Source organism: Typopeltis vanoorti, chromosome 7, assembly GCF_054136105.1.
Source record: "Typopeltis vanoorti isolate ZY-2024b chromosome 7, IOZ_Tvanoo_1.0, whole genome shotgun sequence".
In the NCBI taxonomy this organism is placed as follows: Eukaryota; Metazoa; Arthropoda; class Arachnida; order Uropygi; family Thelyphonidae; genus Typopeltis; species Typopeltis vanoorti.
The window spans coordinates 141,081,648-141,103,883 of record NC_143555.1 but is presented as its reverse complement, the minus strand read 5'-3'; the positions used below and the strand labels follow the sequence as shown (position 1 = coordinate 141,103,883).

Below are 22,236 nucleotides of genomic sequence, written 5' to 3'. Positions count from 1 at the left end.
CACAAATCAGGCGATCACCTCATGATCACTCTCACCAACTGGAGGAAAGCACAAAAACCCACTCATAATTGCATCCTCTGATGAAATGATTGGATCTAAAACAGTCAGTCCTTGCATGCAATCCTTTACATGCTGCCTGAGACAGTTATCTCTAAGAACCAGAGAAAATAATTTTCCTTATTTCCAAATGCTATCTCTTCATTCCAATCTATACCACCATAATTAAAATCGCCCATAATAATTACCCTTCCTTTGTTCACTAATCCAAGTTGTTTATACATTTCTTCATCCACATTCCCTGGCCTATAGCAACATCCAACTAAATATGTCTCCTTGTCAATCTCCACTTTACAAAACTGCCTCATAATTATTGTCACTATTTCCCTCCTCTTTCATGTCTGCCTTATATGGACATAATTTCCCTGCTATCATCAGCAGCACCCCACCCTCCCTTCTTGTCCTTATCATCCTCATGAAAACTACTATATCATTTCATTTCTATTCCAGTTAGGATATCATCTTCATAAAAACATGTTTCACTATTTCACCATGAGTTTTGAGAGAATGTAAGGAGTGGTTTCTTTGTGTGGAGGGTGGTTGAGCCGTGGAATGCATTGCCTGATGGAGTGGTGGGAGCGAGAACGGTCAGTGAGTTTAAAGAGTGGTATGATAGACTTTGTGTTTCTCAGGGGGGGGACCTCCCCTCGATGAGTCTTGACAGATTTTATGTCTTACGAAGGACCTCCCTCGATGAGTCTTTTGACTCCTTGAAGGCCTGAATAATAATAATAATAATAATAATAATAATGTGCTAGGGAACTGGCAGTGCTTTTGACCTGGCTTTTCAATGAAAGTCTGGCTGCAGGAAAGGTACCCATGGAATGGAAGGAAGGTAAGATAGTGCCATTGCATAAGGGCGGTAGCAGACTGGAAGTGTCTAATTATAGGCCAGTTTGTGTGTCATCAGTAGTTAGTAATATCTTGGAGAAACTAGTGAAGGACCGTATACAGGATTGGGCAGATGAGGGTAATGTTATTTGTGAGAGTCAACATGGATTTGTGAAGGGGCGCTCTTGTTTTAGCAATATGCTAGCCTTTTATGATAAAGTTACAAGAGCATTAGATGAGGGAAAGGCATATACTGCCATTTTCTTAGACTTAGCGAAGGCATTTGACAGGGTGCCACATGATAAGCTGATATTTAAGTTGCAGCACATAGGTCTGGATGTCAGATTGGATAACTGGATTCAGGATTGGCTGTCCGATAGGTATCAGAGAGTTGTGTATGGTGGGGGCAGTTTCAAGGAAGCAGAGGGTTATAAGTGGGGTCCCAAAGGGCTCAGTACTGGGACCTATATTGTTTAACCTTTATATCAATGACATTATCAGTGGATTGCAAGGGGATATTCAGTTGTTTGCAGATGATGTGAAGCTGGGAAGGATTATTAGTAATAGTGCAGATGCGGCAGCCCTGCAAGAGGATTTCAATAAGCTAGAGAGATGGGCAAATGAACGGGAGTTTCGGTTTAATGCATCAAACTGTAAGGTCTTGAGGTTTTGGACACATCGATGGGACGCTGCATACTCTATGGGAGGAGTTAAACTGGAGGAAGTAGGGGAGACAAGAGATCTAGGGTTGATGATTGATAGAAATCTGAAATTTAGGGGACATATTGCAAAGGTGGTGAAGGTAACACAGAGGATTGCTGCAATAATGAGAAAGATGCTGATCTGCAGAGATAAAACAGTTATCATTCTGTTATATAAGACCCTGATCAGACCACACTTTGACTATTGTTCTCAAATTTGGTCCCCAGGATTTGAAGGGGATAAATTAACTGTGGAAAGGGTACAAAGGCGGATAACAAAGATGGTTTCAGGACTGTACAGTGAGATTTATGAGGATCGGCTGAGGGAATGTGGACTGCAGAGTTTGGTGGATAGAAGAAGGAGAGATGATATGATTGAGACTTTTAAACTGTTGAGAGGTGGTTACAGGGTTGACACTGGGGAGTTCTTTTGCTAGGTTGAACAGCGGGAAGGAGTCATGATAAGGGGCCATCCCTGGAAGTTACGAAAGGAAACTGTGAGAAAGAGGGTGAGGGTGGTTTCTTTGTGTGGAGGGTGGTTGAGCCATGGAATGCATTGCCTGATAGAGTGGTGGGAGTGAGAATGGTCAATGCGTTTAAGGAGTGGTATGATAGACTTTGTGTTTCCTTGGAGGGACTTCCCTCAATGAGTCTTGATGGACTTGTGTTTCTTAGGAAGGACCTCCCACGATGAGTCTTTTGACCCCATGGAGGCCTGAATAATAATAATAATAATAATAAACATAAATTCGCAATGAGTGAAACCATTTTATCTACCTTATTTCTGATACTTCTGGCATTTGTAAATAAACACATCAGTTCATTTTTAAGTCTATAACCAGTCTTATCCAAGCCTGTTGGTTGTGATTTCCCAACTACACCTACCCTTGCCCAATCAGTTTTATCCATGCTTACCACCTATATCCACTGAGTCTCAACTTCCTTACCCACATTACCCACATCACAATATATTCCATTTCTATTTTTTATTTTTTAAAATTTTTTTTTTTATGTTGGGCCCATGTACAGGAGGTTGGTTGGTTAACCTATAGTACGTTAGTACCGTATATGGATGATGGGTTGTGAAAGGAGAAACTTGTTTATATTTGATTTGGACGCCTGTATATTGTATTCCTTGGGAAATACATCAGGGGGAAGACTGTTCCACAGTACTGCAGTAGCAGGGATGAATGAGGAGGAGAAGAAACTTGTTCTGTGGGTTTCGAGGTGTACTATAAAAGGACGTTGGGCGGCAGCTGTACGTGTTCCAATGGGCTTGGTACAGGGTGGGGGAATTATTGATGCTGTTTCAGATAAACCTTTCCCGTGAAAGTATTTATAGAATATACAGATTGCAGAGACCAGGCGTCAATATGAAAGTGGGGGAGCGAGTTGGTGAGGGATGGGTCATTTATTAGTCTAATTGCTCTCGTCTGTATTGAGTGAAGCATTTTGAGGGAGCTTTTTGGAGACCCACTCCAGATGTGAGAGCAGTATTCGAGAGCTGGGCGGATTTGTGACTTGTATAGTGTTAACAGCTGTTTAGAGGTGAAGTAGCATCCTGAGCGAAAGAGAAAACTTAGTTTTTTGGAAGCTGAAGATGCAATGGTTGTGATGTGTTTATGCCAGGAGAGGCTTGATGTCAAGGTAATTCCGAGAAGAGAAATTTCGTCTTGTCTGTGAATTTGAGTGTTATCGAAAACAATGCTGGGAGAAAATGGTTCTTTTTTGTGAGAAATAAGACAGAACTGGGTTTTACTAGTGTTGAAGTTGACAAGGTTGTCTGAGCCCCATCGGAGGATGGCTTGGAGGTCGGAATTAAGGGAAGTGGTGGTTTATGTTCTGTGGGTTGAAGTGAGTTGTGTAGGGTAGGGTTTGTCAAATGAAAGGGAGGAATGTAGTGTTGTGTCATCTGCAAAACTATGTATTGGGTTAGAGGTCAACTGAAGTAGGTCATTGATATATAGAAGGAAGAAGGTCGGTGAGAGAACTGAGCCTTGAGGGACCCCGGCATTAGTTGGATGGTGAGAGGATAGGGAGCCATCTACCATCACACATAGTGTGCGTCCAGACAGGAAGCTGGCAATCCATCTGCAGAAGTCCTGAGGTAGTCCAAATGATAGGAGTTTGTTTTAGCCTTTGTGCCAGACTCGGTCAAAGGGTTTGGAGATATCAAGTGCAACTACTTGGGATTCGCTGAATTTCTCCATAGCGTTTGTCCAGTGATGGGTGATGTATGAGAGTAGATCTCCTGTTGAATGGCTTTGGCAGAATCCATACTGGTGGTTGCTTAATAGCCGGGTACCTTCTATGCTGTCATCTCCATACATACATTCACTGCTACTTCCAACATCCACTCTCTCTCTCTCTCTGTGCCACGTCTTCTCGTCCACCAGTGCTCCCCTGGGTCCATTTGTTCCTATTGCATTCCTGTTCTCTCTTCATCTCTCACACTACTACCGTTTTCGCTGCCAAGCACCTCAGCTTCTTCAATACCACTCTATTGATCTTTCACTTCATCTCTTATTTCTGATCTCTTGCTTGCATCATACACTGCACTTCCATCTAGCAACACTTTCTCCAGTGCACTCACTCCAAAGTCATTCAAATGCAACCCATCACACCTGTATAATTCCATTCTTCACTCAAACACATGCCATACATCCACAAACTGTACTCCCTTCTCCTTACCCAGCTACTAGCATACTGTTCATGATTCTGGCTCTCCATTTCAACTCATCATGATACCTTGGGAACACAGTGACAACGTTTCCCACTATACTGTTATCTTTCACTTTTCTTAATAACCTCCAATATTTGCCCTTACATTCTTCTCACTTAAATCATTTGTTCCCATAACTCCCACTAATTCTCTTCTCATTTCCACCTCATGTCCAAAGCCTGAATTATCATGATTATTCTTCCTCCTGGATAGCAAGCCTTATAGACTCTCTCATGAACTAATCCTCTAACAATAGAATCTCCATATACTGCTGTCCTGGAATTACTCATCACCTCTTTTACCATTTATTCTTTAATTCTATTCTTTTGAATAATTTCATTAGTTTCCACAAAACATCTCATATCACTCAGAATATTCCTAATTTCATTTTTCATTTTCAATAAATGTTTCATCAAATATTGCATTCTGACAATTTCACTCTTTGTCACTAACGTAGTCTTGCTACCTTTTGTTCTGCCACACCTTACTTCCATGTTATGCTTCTTTCTGCTCCATTATCACTAACTTTCACTTCTATATTCTTGTATTATTTCACTCCCTCAGTTTCACTAGCTTTTGTTCCATTTCCATTTCTTTCATTTATGCCACCTTTTATTTCTTTAGTCTGTTTAGTATTTGTTAACTTATAATCTAATTTTGCACCTCCTACAAATTTATACTATCTCTCATCTCCTGTTCAGTCTCTCCACAAACACATTTCTTGCATTCTGCCATGCATACATATTACACTTATGACATTGAACCATTTTTATAAAGTCAATGTTGTTAATGGGGTGCTTAAGGGTCAAAGCTATATAACTGGAAAGAGACCTCCACATAGCCTTTTAAGGAATATGGAGAACTGACCAGGGCTTCGGACCTAATGTCCAATCCTCACCTTCTCGTAGTGCACCCAGTTAGGTATCTACTGGATAATGAATGAACGAGGATGGGCTGGCAATTTGGGATTTAGCTGACCAAATTGTATTCTTATTGGCTTAAACCACAATATTAAATGATGGTACAACATGACAGAATTTTATGCCGGCTGGGGTGACGTTCAGTTAAACAAGCCCCCCCCCCCCGGTTGTTTACACCAGGGAACCAGGACGAACAGCGAAAAGTCAGCTACTGGAACAAATCCTGAAACACACCCCCAAGAAGCTAGCTGAGGAATTGGATAAGCACCAGATCAACATAATAGGGGTGACTGAAACAAAAAAGACAAAAACTGGTGAGATCTTTCTGAGCAATAAATACAAAATGTTATATTCAGGTGTTATAGTCTACCATTCAACACTAAATACGTGGCTAATCTTCTTGAGTGGTAGGCAATATCAAGACGAGGGATGTGGGCAAATATCAGAATGGGAAATTGGACAATGAGACGTATTTGAGCCTATGGACCCACAGAAGGTTCTACTAAGGTCAAAGCAGAGGAATTTTTTTTTGAGGGTTTAGAGAAAGCAACTGACACAATGAAAAAGGAAAAGTTGGTCATTGTTGGGGATCTAAATAGCAGAGTAGGAAATGATTGTCAGACATACAAAAATATTTTGGAAAATTTGGAAAAAAGAGCAAAGCTAATAATAATGCCAAATACCTGTTAGATTTCTGCTCAGGACATGGAATGGTTTTTATAACACAATGGTCCAACATAAAAATATGCAGAAATTCACATGGAGAGAAGAGGCAAGGAATAAGAAAAGTCTCATTGACTGTATTATTGTTAATAGTGATGTTTTCTCATTGGTGCAGAAGACTAGAGTTTACAGAGGATTTTTAAACTGGAAGTGATCACCAATTAGCCCTTAGCAGGAAAAAATTGAATTTCATGTTGAAAATAAGAACATGTAAAATAATTTAAAGTGAATAAAAGCTGAGCAGCACTCAGATGTGAAATGAAGACTAAAATACACAAACATTAAAAAAAAAAAAAAAAAAAATAGCCTATTTTTCTACCCAATGCAGGATGAAGGCCTCTCCCCTTCACAAACATTAGTCACATAAAATTCAAGTAAAAATTAAAGAGTTTGAGAACAGGAATCAAACCTTGGAGGTTCAGTGCAGATTCTGAAGAAAACATTGCTTCATTCAGCCAGAGAGCATGTGGTGAGGTTGTCTGTAAGGATAAAAAAATAAGAACTCCATGGTGGACACAGGAAGCTAAAGAGGAAGTGAAGGAAAAGAAGAAAGCATATCAAAAGTTCCTCGAAAATAAGTCAGCTTGTGCTCTTAGAGAATACATTTCTCTAACATGGGAAAGCCTACCAGTCCGGAACACGCCCCCCCCCCCCCCGTGTTCAGGACTGGTAGGTCGGTCTTTCTTGAATTCTGATAACTCGAATTTTGAAGACTCAACACCTCAGGGTAGCCCCTGAGTGTAGAGTCTTCAAAATTGGGGGCTCTCCTCTCCCCTCCGAGTTCCGAACTGGTAGGCCAATTCTCCTTGAATTCTGATGACTCGAAAGGGGGGTTGCTCCCCCCACCTAGCGCCTATGGTGCCCAATCCCCCAAGTTCTGGACTGGTAGGCTGGTTCTCCTTGAATTCTGAGAACTCCAATTTTGAAGACCCAACACTCAGGGCTACCCTGAGTGTCGAGCCTTCAAAATTGGGAGAAATGTGCCCCCCCCCCCCGAGTTCCGAACTGGTAGGCTGGTTCTCCTTGAATTCTGATGACTCGAAGTTTGAAGACTCGACACTCAGGGTAGTGCCTGAGTTGCAAAACGTTTCAAAAAACGTTACATACAGACATGATATACAAACGTGACATAAAAAAGGCTTCTTCTTCTTCTTTTCAGCCATTTTCTGTCTACTGCTGGATGAAGGACTCCTCCAATTCTTTCCACCTTTCTCTGTTCTTGGCAATGGTTGACCAACTTTCCCCAATAAACTCTGACAGTTCATCACTCCACCTTCTTTTAGGATGTCCTCGGCTTCGTTTCCCTTCTTTAGGAATCCAGTTCGTAAGTATTGTGGTCCATCGCTCATCTTCTCTTCTGGATAAATGTCTGGCCCATTTCCAATTTAGTCGCTTGTGGTGAAGAATGATGTTAGTGATGCGAGTCTGGCTTCTTATTCAGGTGTTTCGCTTCTTATCTTTTAATGTGATTCCTAGCATCAACCTCTCCATTTTCCTTTGAGTTGTTGTTAATTTATTTGCCAGTGCTCTTGTTAGCAACCAAGTTTCACAACCATATGAGATGACTGGAAGTATACACTGGTTAAATGTCTTCCTTTTTAAACAGAGTGGGACATCATCGTTTTGAAAAATGTTTTTCAATTTTTTGAATACACTCCAGGCAAGTTGAACTCTCCTATTTATTTCCTTTTGGAGTCCACAGTTTAGGTCAATGAGATGACCTAAGTATGTATATGAAGAGACTTTTTCCAAAAAATTGTTTTCTATTATTATGTTTTTTGGTGTTACTAAATGTTTAAACATGATTTTAGTTTTTTCTCTGTTTATCTTTAGACCGACTTTTCTGCTTTCATGATATAGGTCTTCTATCATTATATTAAGGTCTTCTGGAGTGTTTGCAAAAATTATGATATCATCCTGCATATATTAGATGTGTTAAGTTTCTGTTATTAATTTTTATACCAAGGTTTGTCCAGTTTATATTATTAAATATTTCTTGAAGGACTGCTGTAAAAGATTTTGGGTGATAGAGAGTCTCCTTGTCGGACACCTTTTTCAATTGATATTTTATTACTACTCATGTGAAGTTGGATTGTTACTGTTGCAGTGAGGTATATTGCCTGGAGGAGGAAGTCCATATATTCTCCAGGAACTCCCTGATTCTGAAGTGCATTGATTATTGCATTAGTTTTGATGGAATCAAATACTTTTTCATGATCAATGAAGGCTAAACAGAGAGGCAATTGGTTTTCTTCTGTTTTTTCTATTATTTGTTTTACTGCATGAATATGATCAGCTGTGTTGAATTCGAGAATTACAGAGATATTTCCCTACTGAGTGTTCCTGGTAAGATTTATGCAAGTATACTTATGAAACGGTTGAGAACAAAGAATTGTATTTAAGTTTTGTAGGCATGCAAAAAGAATATGACAAGGTGCAAAGAGAAAAATGATTCAAAATGCTACAGTTATATGGTGTCAATGGGGCATTAGATCAAGCAATACTTAGTTAACTATTTGAGTTGTAAGTCAGCAGTTAGAATTGAAGGAAGTACAGGAAGGTGGTTTAATATTAAATCTGGTTTCAGACAAGGATGTACATTATCCCCTCTGTTATTCATTATCTATATGAATCACATTATGAAGGAAAGTGGTATTAAAGCCGATGTCAAACTTGGAGAATGTTAATCTCAGCTCTTTACTTTATGCAGATGATGTTATATTTCTAAATAAATCTGGTACACGTCTACAAGATTCCCCTGACTAAGCAGAATAACTGCTGTAATAAATATGGTATGAAGGTCAGCAATTACAAGACAAAGACAAAGATAATGAAAATAGGCAGAAGCAATGAATATCAACTGCATTGTGAATGGAGAACCTATAGAACAAGTAAAATATTTCAGCTACTTAGGCACGATTTTTAGTGAAGATGGTAAATTCAATATGGAAAGACAACAGACCTTATGGATCTGAGAGCTTGGTTAGAAATAAAACACTTGACCAAAGACTAGAGACCACAGATATTAGAGTCCTGAAAAAAATTAGGGGTATGAACAGATGGTATCAGTAGCAATATCATATTAAAAACGAGGATAATATTAGGAAAGAATTTGACATTGTTAGCATCCAGGAATGTGTTAGCAGAGCTAATCTCAGGTGATATGGTCACTTAAACAGAATGGGAGAGTACAGATTAGCAAAAACAAGTGTTCTCTGCCAGTTTGGCAGGAAGAAGACCCAGAGGGAGATCAAGATATAAGTGCAGTGATAAAGTAAAAAGTACCTTAGAAGACAGAAATATAAGATCTGATAATGTTGGAGTCTTGACATGTAACAGATTAATTTGGAGGAAAATTGCAGATAGGAATTTAGTGGTGATGTTAGTTTTTCAAGTAGTACTATCATATCCTGTGCACCCCTTGAAGGTACAAGTCAGGAATTTGATGATGATGATGATGTTGTTAATACCACTTGATTTTTGTGGTGCTCACCTAGATGCACTAGCCGACGCCAGCATGGTTGACCTCATGAGTACTTAATAAATCATGCAAACACACTTAATTATCAAAAATAATAAAGACAAGAAGAAGGGCATTCACACAAGACCTCACAAGAGAAGATCACTGAACTGTGTCTTAAACCTAATCACAGTTTTTACATTCTCATTTCAATATATAACAATATTTTTAAATAAATAACTTTATTGTTTCATGAATTTTCATGTATTTCATTCATTTTAGAACGAAATTCTCTGTTAACAGACATACACTTTTCTAATAAAGGTATAAAAATATTTAAATAAATACCATTAAATTGGAAAAAGTATTTTTCCAAAGAGGACCTCATAACATAATATACAGGGTGTTCGGGATAAATTTGACAGTTTCGTAAGGAAAAAGAAAATCTTCTTTGTATCTATTAAATTTAATGAATTGACAAAAAAACATTACAGGCAGAGTTAATTACAATACTATCAACAAGATTTACTCAAAATAACCACCATTAGCATCGATCACAGCTTCAATTCTGCTTCGGAACCTCGAACAAGCTGATGCTACAGTCTCCCTGGGAAGGGCCGCAAAAACTGTTTTAATTTTATCCATTAACTGGGCTTTTGTATTACTGGAAGTGCGATTGGTGTCTTTTTCAACTGCGCCCCATACAAAATAATCCATGGGGTTAAGGTCTGGGGAGTTTGGAGGCCAAACATTTGGACTGGTGAAGTCGTAGAAATTTTCAGACAACCATTTTTGACTTTTCCCAGAGGTGTGGCAAGGGGCCGAATCCTGCTGCCATACATACGGCCTACCATTGGCTACCCTTGTTATCCAGGGCTTGACTACAGTTAGCAACTCCACGAACAAAGCCCGAATTCCAATGCCAGGGTTCTTCAACACCTGTTCCTGCAGATTTGCGAGGAATTCTGCTGTACGAACGCAATCAGATCGTCTGCTAGGGATCTTTCTTCTTGCTACATCCTCGTAGTCACCATTGCAAGTCTCTAGTTCATGCCTGATTGTTTTTACTGTATTCAGGGAGCATTGGGCAGCAGTCGTAATATCCTTATTTTGATGGCGGGCACGAATCATCATGATACAAGTTATTCTCTTCCATGATTCAGGTGGGTTCCAGCTATCCATCCTTTCTGACATCTTGTATATGAATGAAGAAGGGTCCAAACTTTTAAATGAAGAGAAGTGTGTGTTAATACATGTAACTTACGGAAAAATATAATTAATTATAAATATGTCAAATTTATCCCGAACACCCTGTATAGTAAAATTAAAGTATAATAAATCTAAGATTCCTGTAACTTTCCAATTTATTTTTTCTGTCTAGTTAAATAACACTTACCATTAGAAGTCTTTGAAGTAAGGGAATGGCTTCAAGAGATCGCCTTGTGTCAGTCAGTAACAAAGCAAGGTTGAAAAGTGCACTTTTGAAATCTTTTTTTAGCTATTAAATAAAATAAAATATTAATTACGCTTAAACTTTATATTATCTAAAAACATATACACATACTGTCCACTGAATTAGAAACTTTTATGCAGATGTACATAAATGTCATTTGCGCAGTGTATATGCAAAACACTTGGTCACATGTTCTAGGCAACTATTTAAGAATACTGCTGGTCAATAATTGTCAATAGTGTTGATTACAGTGGGAAAATCAAATGATCTTTTAGAGTTAGTTCGATAAGGGGGTGTTGTTGTGGATGCCTGTCTGGAGCCATGATTTTGAAAACAACTGACTGGTTTCTCAAAAGGTGTGATATGCCAGGCATTTAATCAGTGGAAAAATAACATAATCCACTTTGTTTGTCTAAGAGACATAACCGTATGCCAAAAACAGTCTCTCAAGAATGAGATTACCACCATCTGTGAAGGCTTGTACAACCAAAAGAACTTTCTGTGTGCAGAAACTGACCAAAGCATTTACTGAAGGCTCTTCCCAACCCATATCTCACCAAATGATGTGCTGGAAATTGAAGAGGATTGGTGTTGGCAGTTATATGCCTATACAGAGACTATTGATTTCTGTGAAATTTCTAATCCAGTGGCTGGTATGTGTGTGTATATGTATATATACACACATCATATTTTCTTCTTCAACCTTTGTTTTCCCTAGGATGGGTAGAGTCATCTGATTAGGGGTCATGGTGAATACACAATATATATATATATATATATATACGTGGTCTGAAAAGTTCTCAGCCTAACAATGAAAAAACGAATTTATAATTTCAAATTTATTTTTATTTTTCAACATAATCTCCCTTAAGACTAATACATTTATTCCAGCGATGCTCCAGTGCCATTATCCCGTCCCTGTAATGATTCTCAGTAAGATCTGAAAAAAAAACGCTGACCAGCAAGGAAGAGTTTTAGTTTTGGGAAGAGATACTCAGAGAGAGCCAAATCTGGGGAATAGGGTAGATGTTCCAACAATTCATAGTGCAGATCCCTTAATTTTTCCATTGCCAAAACACCTTTGTGGGCAGGTGCATTGTCCTCATGAAAGATGATTTTTTTCTTCTGCAAACCAGATCGTTAATCACGAATTTTTTTGTCTAGTCTGGTTAAAAGATCGGAATAATATTCCCCAGTTACTGTTTTACCCTTTTCAAGATAATTAATAAACAAAATGCCTTTAGCATCCCAAAACACCGATGCCATGACCTTTCCTGCTGATGGAACCGCACTGAGTCACCTTCCTGGCCTGCTCTCTTTATTCCTTATTAAAGTGATTATTACCTTTCATATTATACTGTCTCCATAAAGCCATTTTCCAGACTGAATGCTTGATCTCTTTATTCATCCATTTTATTCCTATTTTATTTAGATTTTTTCACCTTTGGAATACTCTCAGACAGTGCTACTGTAGATATCTCTTGATAAGGGCCCAGGCAGCATCTGTTTTCACCTAATTCTTTTTCATGCTATAGTTCCAATTTCCTAAGATTTTCATAATCACTGGCCTTTTAGTTCCATATATATATCATTTCCTCACAGAAGTTGTCATGTGACTGACTACAACTCAGGCTATCACCTCATGGTCACTCTTACCAATTGGAGAAAGATTAGTCACTCCATTCACAACACATCCTCTGATGATATGATCAGCCTTAAGACTCTCAACCCTTGTGTGCCTTCTGTTACATATTGTCTAAGACAGCAGTCCCTCAAGAACTTAAGAAATTCGATTTCCTTATTTCCTGATGCTATTGCTACATTCTAATAAGTATTATCATAATTAAAAATCACCATTAATGAAGATCATTCTCTTCACTAAGCCAATTTACATATATATTTTTTTATCCTCACTCTCCACATTCCCTGGCCTATAGGAACATCCAACTAAATATCACTTCCTACCAACTCCACCACCCACCATACTGCTTCAAAACTATGCACTATTTTCCGTTTGTATTTTAACCTTGTGCAGACATAATTCCCCCACTATCATCATCATATTATCATTGCCTTTGTTATCCTCATGATAAATATCATACCCTTCAATTTCTATTCCTGTCAGGATATCATTCTCATCCAACCATATTTCACTTCTTCCAACTAATTTTGGAAATAAACTCCATCAATGGAACAATTTCATCTCCTTTATTTCTGATACTCCTGACATTTGTAAATAAGCATAACAATTCATTTCTTGATCTATAACAAATCCTACCCATGCCATTCCTCATCTGTGACATCTCTCTATCATATTTAACTACTTCCCATGCATCCCAATCCTATGCTGACCATCCCCATACGCATTCATTACTGCTTCCAGAATCTATTCTTAGATTGTATTTCTCTGACCGCCCCAACTACCCCCATCATTTGCCTGTCTACCTTGCATTCCTGTTCTCACATTTTCATCTTTCATACTATTCTCCTCTCCTCTCTCTTCACAAACACTTTGGCCTCACCTGTTTCATTCTCCTGCTTGTTTGCATCTTCTCTGGTTTTCTCTTATCTCTTGCTCACATCACTCATTACACCTCCTTCTTCCTTCTAGCAACAGTTGCTCCAAACAATTCACACCAAATCCATTTTTCTCTTTTATAAAATTTCATTTGCCTCTTGAAAGCATTCCACATATCAACAAACTGCATCCCTTTCTGCTCACATACAGTTATGCTAACAAACACCAGCCATGATTTTTGTTTGCCATCTCAACTCATCATTGCCGTACTTAGGAAGTATATTAATAACCCTTCCTACCACACTGTTGTCTTTCACTCTCTTTGTGATGAAATTGTAATATCAGTATTAAACTACATTGAACAACTGATAGTAAAAACTGTTTTTCAGACACTCAACTTGTTTTGCAAAATAACTGTGTTTGCATTATCAAGAGAGAGAGAGAGTAAATAAAATAAAATATTAAGCTACAAACAAACAAGTAATAATCACAATGTAAATATTTGAAAAAGAGAGACTAACAATGCATGGAATGCATGCTTGTGCTATGTAGGCATTTGATGATTGATGGTATTATACGTGCCACTGGCTTTCCCATGTGCTAGATGTTTTTTGAGCAAGGACCATACTTGGTGTAATATCATGCCTTGTTTCTTGTTGCACTGTTGTGGATGTTTTATTATTTCTGATGAATGCTTTGAATACTCTTGAGTAGAAACTGTAATCTATGTGGATCATTGCAGTTCAGCGAGTGTAAAAAACATGCACACATCTGGATATTGTATTTCTGTGTTTCAATCAACAAAAACACGGCAGTCTTTAACTGTATCCAGAGGCATAGCATATGTGCCCTCCATAGTAAGAAACAATTTGTATGAAAGGAATTGCCTGAACTTGAATGAATTTGGGCATCAAGAACCTGGAGAAATTATTAATTGAATTGAGACCAATGCAGTGAATCAAGAAAATGAGATTATCATGGGAAGAATGGTGAAAATGTGTGTGTAAGCTCAGCTAATGCATGTGTATTAAATTTGACAATAATATGAATGTCATTGAGCATGGTTATGAATCTGGTAAAGGGGTAGAAATTTATGCTTTAGGTTCAGATTTTGTGTCTATGGATGGAAAACAATAACTTGCTCAAGAAGGCAAAGCCGACTGTGAATGTTAATATATGAAGCAGGAGGTAACTTGTTATTTTATACACTGCCATGAGCATTAGGGAAAAAAGGGATCAAGTTTGTTGCTTTGGTGAATATGTTTTAGCCTAAGATTATTGGCATTAGTGAAACCTGGCTATAAGATTAGATGCAGTAACTGGAATCGAGTGTAAAGGATACATAGTATTTTTATGAAGGACAGAGAAGAAAGGTACCACTAATGACATCGGATGATTTGTGTCCAGTTAGGATAGACACTTATGAAAGCAATAATAATAATAATAATGCTCCATCTAGCAATGAGTGTGAAGTCAAGGTGATAGCTTAGACTTACACCAAATTGTCCTAATGGATATTATATGAGTAATCATTGTGGGTGACTTAAATTATCCAAACACTCATTGGGTAGAAGAGAAATCGCATGCTAAGAATGAAGAATTTATTGAGATTTGTGAGATAACTGTCTCAAACAGCATGTGAAAGAAGGAACAAGGTCAGAGAGTGTTAGATTTGATCACAGCATCAGACAGGGCTTCAGTTAAGAATGTGAACATTTTGCCATCAATTAGTGACAGTGGTCATACCATACTGTCCTGTAAAGTAATTGAATATATGGATATTCCAATTAGGAAAGGTTACATGCTGAACTACAAAGGTGGAAATTATGAAAAACTCAGGAGAATACTATCTTTAGTCCAATGGTATAAGTTACTGAATGGGAAGGATATCAACAATGCATGAGAAGCTTTGAAAAGGTGTTTAAATGAGGCGGTATGGGAATGTGTCCCTAGAGCTTGAAGAACAAACAGGGTGGGAGTGAAATGGATATACAACCTTATTAAGACTGAGATCCATAAGCAGATGATGATGTGGAAAGAAAATTGTGAGAATACAATTGAGAGAGTTATGAAATATATAAAGCACAAGCCATAAAAGTTAAGAGTATTGTACAGAAAGTTAAACAGGAGGTATGAAAAGAAATTAGCTCTCAGGCTAAAGGTGCTGATAAGAATTTTTTTGCTATGATACAAGTAAAAGAAAAACGAATCTGGAAGAATAACTTTAGTGAACATAGTACTCTAGTGTCAGAAACAAATTAGATGCTAACAAACACCAGAAGAGAAGTTAGCACTCAAATAACGAGTGCTAACTTCTCTAAAATCTATCAATCGGATGCATGTAACACGGTGCACGGTACTACTAAACTGAACGTAGAGATAGAGGTGCATAAGAATGAGGTTCAAGAGTTGTTGCCAAGCGTGGATATTAATTCAGCAATAGGGTCAGATGGGATATCAGCACACATGCTAAAGGAATGTTCAGCTGAAATGGCTTGTCACTTGATATGTTTGTACAGCTTAAGTCTCAGCTCAGTATGATAATCCCATTGTACAAGGGTAGTGCAAAACCTGATGTGTCTAACTACTGACCTGTTAGTATCTATGGAATGGTGGTGAAGATTTTAGAGAAGCTGGTAAGAACTTGCATACAGGAAGGAGCTGATAGACAAGCTATGTCTTGCAAAGAACAGCACGGGTTTACTTAAGGAAGGTCATGTTTTAGCAGTTTGCTCATAATTTATAATATGTTATGGCTGAGTTGAATAAAAGGAATGAATAGATTATGATACTGTTAGAGTTTACTAAGGCATATGCTATGATACTACATGAAAAGCTGCTGTATAAATTGGAGAATATGGGATTGGAATATAAGCTATTCACTTGGATAAATAAATGGCTGACAGACAGGTATCAGAAATTAGTATGTGGTGGGTGTGAACCTACTAGATTTAAGGTGACAAGTGGTTTACCCATAGGATCAGTTGTTGCACCAGTGTTGTTCAAGCTGTACATTAATGATATTGGAAATGGCCTGACAGAAGATGTTCAGCTGTTTGTCGATGATACAAGGATAGGCTGGGAAATCAGGGATATTGCTGATATACGGTACTTATAGAATGATTTGAATCAGCTGGGACAGTGAGCAAATGATAATAGCTATCAACTGAATATTAATAAGTGTAAAGTTACACACTCTGACACAGTGAGATTTCCAATAGTATTGTATGCCCACAGTTCATAGAACTGGGGCTGATAGGTTGCCAGGAATAGTCGATTCATGTTGAAGGGGAGAAAAAAATAAAGGATGTATGAATTGGTCACCAACACATGAAAGCACGTGCTTTATATGTAAAATTTTCTAACTGTTATACAAGCAAAATAGTTACCACTTTAAAAACTACAATGTTCGTAAAAGAAAAGTTAATTTTCTGACATGTAATAATAAACAACTCATCCTACAAGACGGATTGATTACCCTATTATCGGAAAGGATTCTCCTTCTTCTAACATGTGCAGAAGTGTTGAAGGGTCTCACATCTGTGGGGATCCAGTATATTACATTGGTGGAATTATGTTACAAGAAATTGATGAGGTTAGGGATCTTAGAGTTTGGATAAGAAACTGATGCTCAAAGGTTACACTGCAAAAATTGCAAATATAACTCAGAGGATAATTGCAAAGTTGAAACAAGCATTGACGTATAAGGATAAGGAAATCATTTTGCCTCTTTAGAAGGCCTTGATATGACCATACCTGGACTACTGTACACAGATTTGGTCTCCTGGGTTTGGAAGAGAAGATAAGTGAAAAAGGCTGCAAAGAAGAGTTACATTGGTGGCATCAGGATTATGAAATGCAGATTATGAGGACAGATTGAGAGTGCGAGGCGTGACAATTTAATTCCTGGAATGCACCTGTAAAAAAACCTAGGTTCGGAACTATACATTAGTGGCTACTGTTGCCTTCGAAATAATTCCCTTGTGTATTAATATACTTGTTTAGACAGTGTATTAATGTTCCCATTTTTGGAAACAGGCCTGGAACTCTTTTTCTGGAATACTCTTGTTTTTTTATCACATTATGCTGGATATCAGCGATGTCAGAAAATCTTCATCCTTTTAGCGCAGTCTTTAATTTTGGAAACAGCCAGAAAACACAGGGAGCTAAGTTGGGTGAATAAGCAGGATGACCTAATTTGGTAACTGATTTTTTGCCCAGAAACCCTCTCGCGATGGGCACACTATGTCTTGCCACATTGTCATGATGGATGATCCACTTGTCAGGCCACAATTCAAGTCTTTTTCTCTGAACAGAATCTCCTAATCTTTTCAGCACCTCAATGAATTCCCTTTTGATCAAAGAAACACACCAGCAGAGTCTTGAAACTGCGAACGCGAAGTGTGCTTTTTTTCGGATATGGTGAACTTAGGGTTTTCCACTGCATGCTCTCGCGTTTTGTTTCAGGATCATACTGGAAGCACCAGGTTTCATCACCTGTAATTACTCTCGGAAACATGTGCTCATTTGCAGAAAGATCAGTTGCAACTTGAAGCTGCTGCTGCTGCTTCTGTTCGTCTGTCAAGATCCGAGGCACAAACCCTGCAGAAATCTTTTGCATACCCAATTCTTCAGTTAAAATCACCCTGACTGTTTCTTGATTCCTTTGCAATTCATCAGCCATTAATCACACACTTAATCCGTCTGTCAGACCGTACCAAATCTCACACTCTGTTCACATGTGCATCTGTCATTTTTGTTTTTGGCTGCCCACTTCTGGGGTCATCGTTCACATCTTGCCAACCTCTGAATCTCTTATGCCACTCAAAGACACTTTTTCAGAGCATCCAAACCATATTCCACTATGGGAGGATCTCTGAGGATTAGTGTTCCTCAAATTTTGGGAAGTTTCTTGCACTCATATTTGTTTTTGGTTGATTTCTGAGAGCTGTTGCAGATTCCAAAAAGTCTTTGTTTTTTAAATTTACTGTGATGTAGCATGTATTGGATACCACTCACAGGATTGGATCCTGTGAGTGGTATCCAATACATAGTTGACAAGACCAGATTTACCATACTCATGATTGCAGATGTAAGTTTCGTGTTCATCTAAATGGATGGAGACCAATCCACCTGTCTGTCCATAGTAAGTTGACTTGCGGAAACAGGGTACTTTATATACTGCAGGCACTGAGAGAGGATGGAGCTAATCTTTGGTAGAACAGATAAAGGTAGCTAGTTTCTGGTGGGGCTTAAAAGCTGTGCAAAGGTTGCATTTTTTTTAATGACTTGGCTATTTTTTCTGATGTACCTTGGATGTAGAAGATGGTGATAGCATTTCTGAAAAAGGGATTTTGATGGATGAGATGGTGATGGTATTTCTTCAGACATAGTTGATAAGTTGATGAGATATAATTGAAAAGATTCAGTGGCATGGTAACCATGATGACGTATGGCTTATGGAATTTTGTTTATGACAGATTAAGGGAGTGTTGACTTCCAAATTTTAAAAATCAACATGAGAAGAAGATATACTTGTATATATAAAGTAAGGGGTGTGGATCCTCTGAAAAAGTCAAGTCTGAAAAAGTGTCTTTTAATGGCATAAGAGATTCAAAGGTAGGTGAGAAGATGTAAACAGTAAGGGGATCTTACAAGATAGACAGATATAAGGGACATATTTCAGCTCATGGTAGGTACAAGGAGAACTTGACATCAGCTGGCTGAGTAAGGGTTACAGTTTAGAAGTATGTGATGTCAAGGTTCTTTTCATGGTGAATAAGGAATAATCTGCCAGCGAGAGTTATAAGCTCATCTTCAATAAATGTGTGATCTAGAAATGCAAAAGTAAAAGCATTGCAGATCTGTTACACCAATTTCTCCTGTTTTGACAAATTTCACAAATTTTCCCTGTTTAACAGGAGAAATTTTGCCAGTTTCTGCTGTTTGTAAAACAGGAGAAACTGGCAAATTTCATGTTGTCCAGAGGAGTAAAATAAATCTATATTAGGATACCTGATATCACCTAAGAGATAGGCTAACTGGTTGAAATTATTACTGAAGTTGCTAAGGCTAAAATACCAGGCAAAAATGTTTCTGAGTGGGGAAAAAACTGAGACCAACAAACTCACTTCAGTCAAAAAGCCCATATAAAGGTCTCTGGCCCAAGGATTAGGATAGCGATGACAACAGAAATATTATGAAGTAGATTTTATGTGGCATAGCTGCTTCCCTAAGATATTAGAGTTTAAAAGTATTTCAAGTAAAGGAATACATCCAGGCATTCCTTTGGCCTCTGGCAAATCTTATAAACATCAAAATAAAGCAATATGTCCTTTGGAGATTACTTTACAAGTAACACTAAACTTTACTCACCTCAATTGCCTTTTTAAAGCAAAGTTCAGCTCTATAAATATCTTTATCTTCCATAGCTATCATACCCATATTGAAAAAGATGCGTTCATTGGCTCTACCTTTTTGTTGCAACACATCTAGTCTGAAATAAAAATAAAATATATATACACACTTACATACAGGTGCACACACACGTGCACATGCACATTGTAATAAATGCTAGAAACTGATATTTGTAGATGACTATTCTATTTGTTTTGAGGATTACTTTGATTGTAGTTATTTAGATAAGCTAAGACCTTAAGACATAAATATACCATTCTTGTCTATTTCTTTTTTACTCAGTCCAATTATTCGTTTTACAAAAGGAAAACTAGCTACTTCCTTCTACAACCAGATAACAGCCTTGAACCATGTGATATCTAAAAAAGGTGCAGAAAATTCCTCCTGTTCCATGTAAGGTTTGAACACCAAGTGATACATGGTGAAGCCATTCAGGTGCATCACTATCAAAATCAGAATAGGACCAAATCATCAGCTATGTTTTCTGATGATTTGGTCCTATTCTCAGCTCACAACAACCTAGAAACAGCAGAAGGTCACTTAAGCAAAGCCATTGAAAGTTTAGCTACATACTGTGAAAACCAAAAAATCAAAATTAACCCTACTAAATCAGAAATCTGTGTTTTTACTATAAATAACCACCTCAAAAAGTGGAGACCAAACTAATTACATTTAATGAAAACCCCAAATACTTTGGAATTACTCTGGATCCATCGCTAAGCTTCAATAAACATATCAACAATGTTACAGTCAGAGCAAAAAGAAGGCTAAATATCATGAAAAGTATCTGAGGTAAAGAGTGGGGAGCCGATGCTAAAACCTTAAAAGTCACATATACCTCTATTATCCATCCCATAATGGAATATGCTTCGCCAATCTGGATGCAAACATCACAAACCAGTTTAGACCAGCTTATAAAAATTCAGAAAAATGCTGCTAAAATCATATGTGGACTAAGGAATACAACTCCTGGAAAAATAGCAGAATTCGAATCCAACCTTGTTCCTTTAAAAATTAGGTGGCAAGAAAATCTTATCAAATTTGTAGGAAAAAAGAGCCAACCTTGCACATCATAGAACAAGTAAACTTTTTAAAAACTGGAAACCAACAAACAGAATAAAGAAAAAATCAACAATGTATAAAATCATAGAAAATAAAATTCCCTTGGATTGTCCAAATAAAATAGCCAACTACCCACATTTCCTCCAAATCAAGACAGAAAAAATATAGTTAGCAACTCTGAAATAGGGAAACATGAGAAAAAAAGCCTAGAAAACCCTGAAATCTTGAGATCATTAGTACTTTCAAAAATAATGGAATATGGACCTGACTCAATAAAGATCTACACAGATGGCTCCAAAAATCCACATGGCAATTCTGGGAGTGGCGTACTGATCTATGGCTCTCATAATATAGAACTAAAAAAAGCTAACAGTATTGGATGCAACTCATACCATGCAGAATTAATAGCCATTAACCATGCTACCGGCCAAGACGTCTATAGACGTCAAGGTTATCATGGATGCGAAGTGCATATTAAAATTGTAATACCATTGATATACATTGAAATATATGATGAATATGAAGCGTATGAGGATGCGTATTTGATCCATAATGGCTGGTAAGGTGGTTAACACGGCACTGCAATATTTGGACAAATAAAACCCGAAGGAGTTTATATTTTTCACAGATTCCTTAGCAGCCCTTCAAGCTATTAAGAACTGCTACACTAGCCATCAAGAAATACTTAGAGACATAGCAAAAAACATAAAAACTACATAAGGATTCTGAAATAATCTTCCAATGGATCCCATCCCATGTGGGATTACAGGGAAACGAAACTGCAGATGAAGTAGCAAAAATGGCTGCAACATCAAGTGATACCACAGATTTCGATCTTTATAATACCACCCAAAAAGAAAACATAAAAAGAATAATTCTTCAGGACATGACTCACCACTGGTACTCAGCAGAAAATCCAGGAGCTACCATCAACTCAGTTTAATCGCAGTGCCACTACCATGATCTCTCGCCTCAAGACTGGCCACACAAGACCAATCAAGTTTAGCAATGGCATAAAAGTCTTCCCCACCTGCTAAATTTGTAACATCGAAGAAGCATCACCAATGCATTTGCTAAACTGTATGAATATTTCCAAATGTGAACTCTATAACAACCCAGAAAAGGTGCTGTATAAAATACATGAACTTGACCTCTATGATCTGGTGTAATAATACCATGGGATTATAAAAAAAAAAAAATAAATAAATAAAAATAATAATAATCAGTCGAGAATAGCATTCCTGCAAAAATCAATTTAGAATAGCACTGTGCTACATTTGGAGAGTCAGATGAGTAAGAGAGCATGAATTGGATGAATAATGAAATTAAGTAAGAGCTTTGGAAGGCAGCTAATTATTATCATCATCAAAAA

At 37.7% G+C, this 22,236-nt stretch overlaps 1 protein-coding gene across 1 annotated transcript in view; it reads right to left on the bottom strand.

Annotated features, from left to right (window-relative positions):
- The window catches only part of LOC150105132 (protein O-mannosyl-transferase Tmtc3-like), a 318,113-nt gene that overhangs the window by 15,615 nt on the left and 280,262 nt on the right, over positions 1–22,236 (bottom strand). Inside the window, exons 14-15 of the mRNA XM_090395125.1 lie at positions 19,761–19,881; positions 10,811–10,912 (exon numbers count right to left, since the gene is read on the bottom strand). Coding sequence (XP_090251251.1) covers positions 10,811–10,912; positions 19,761–19,881 — 223 coding nt within the window. The remainder of the gene's footprint in view (positions 1–10,810; positions 10,913–19,760; positions 19,882–22,236) is intronic.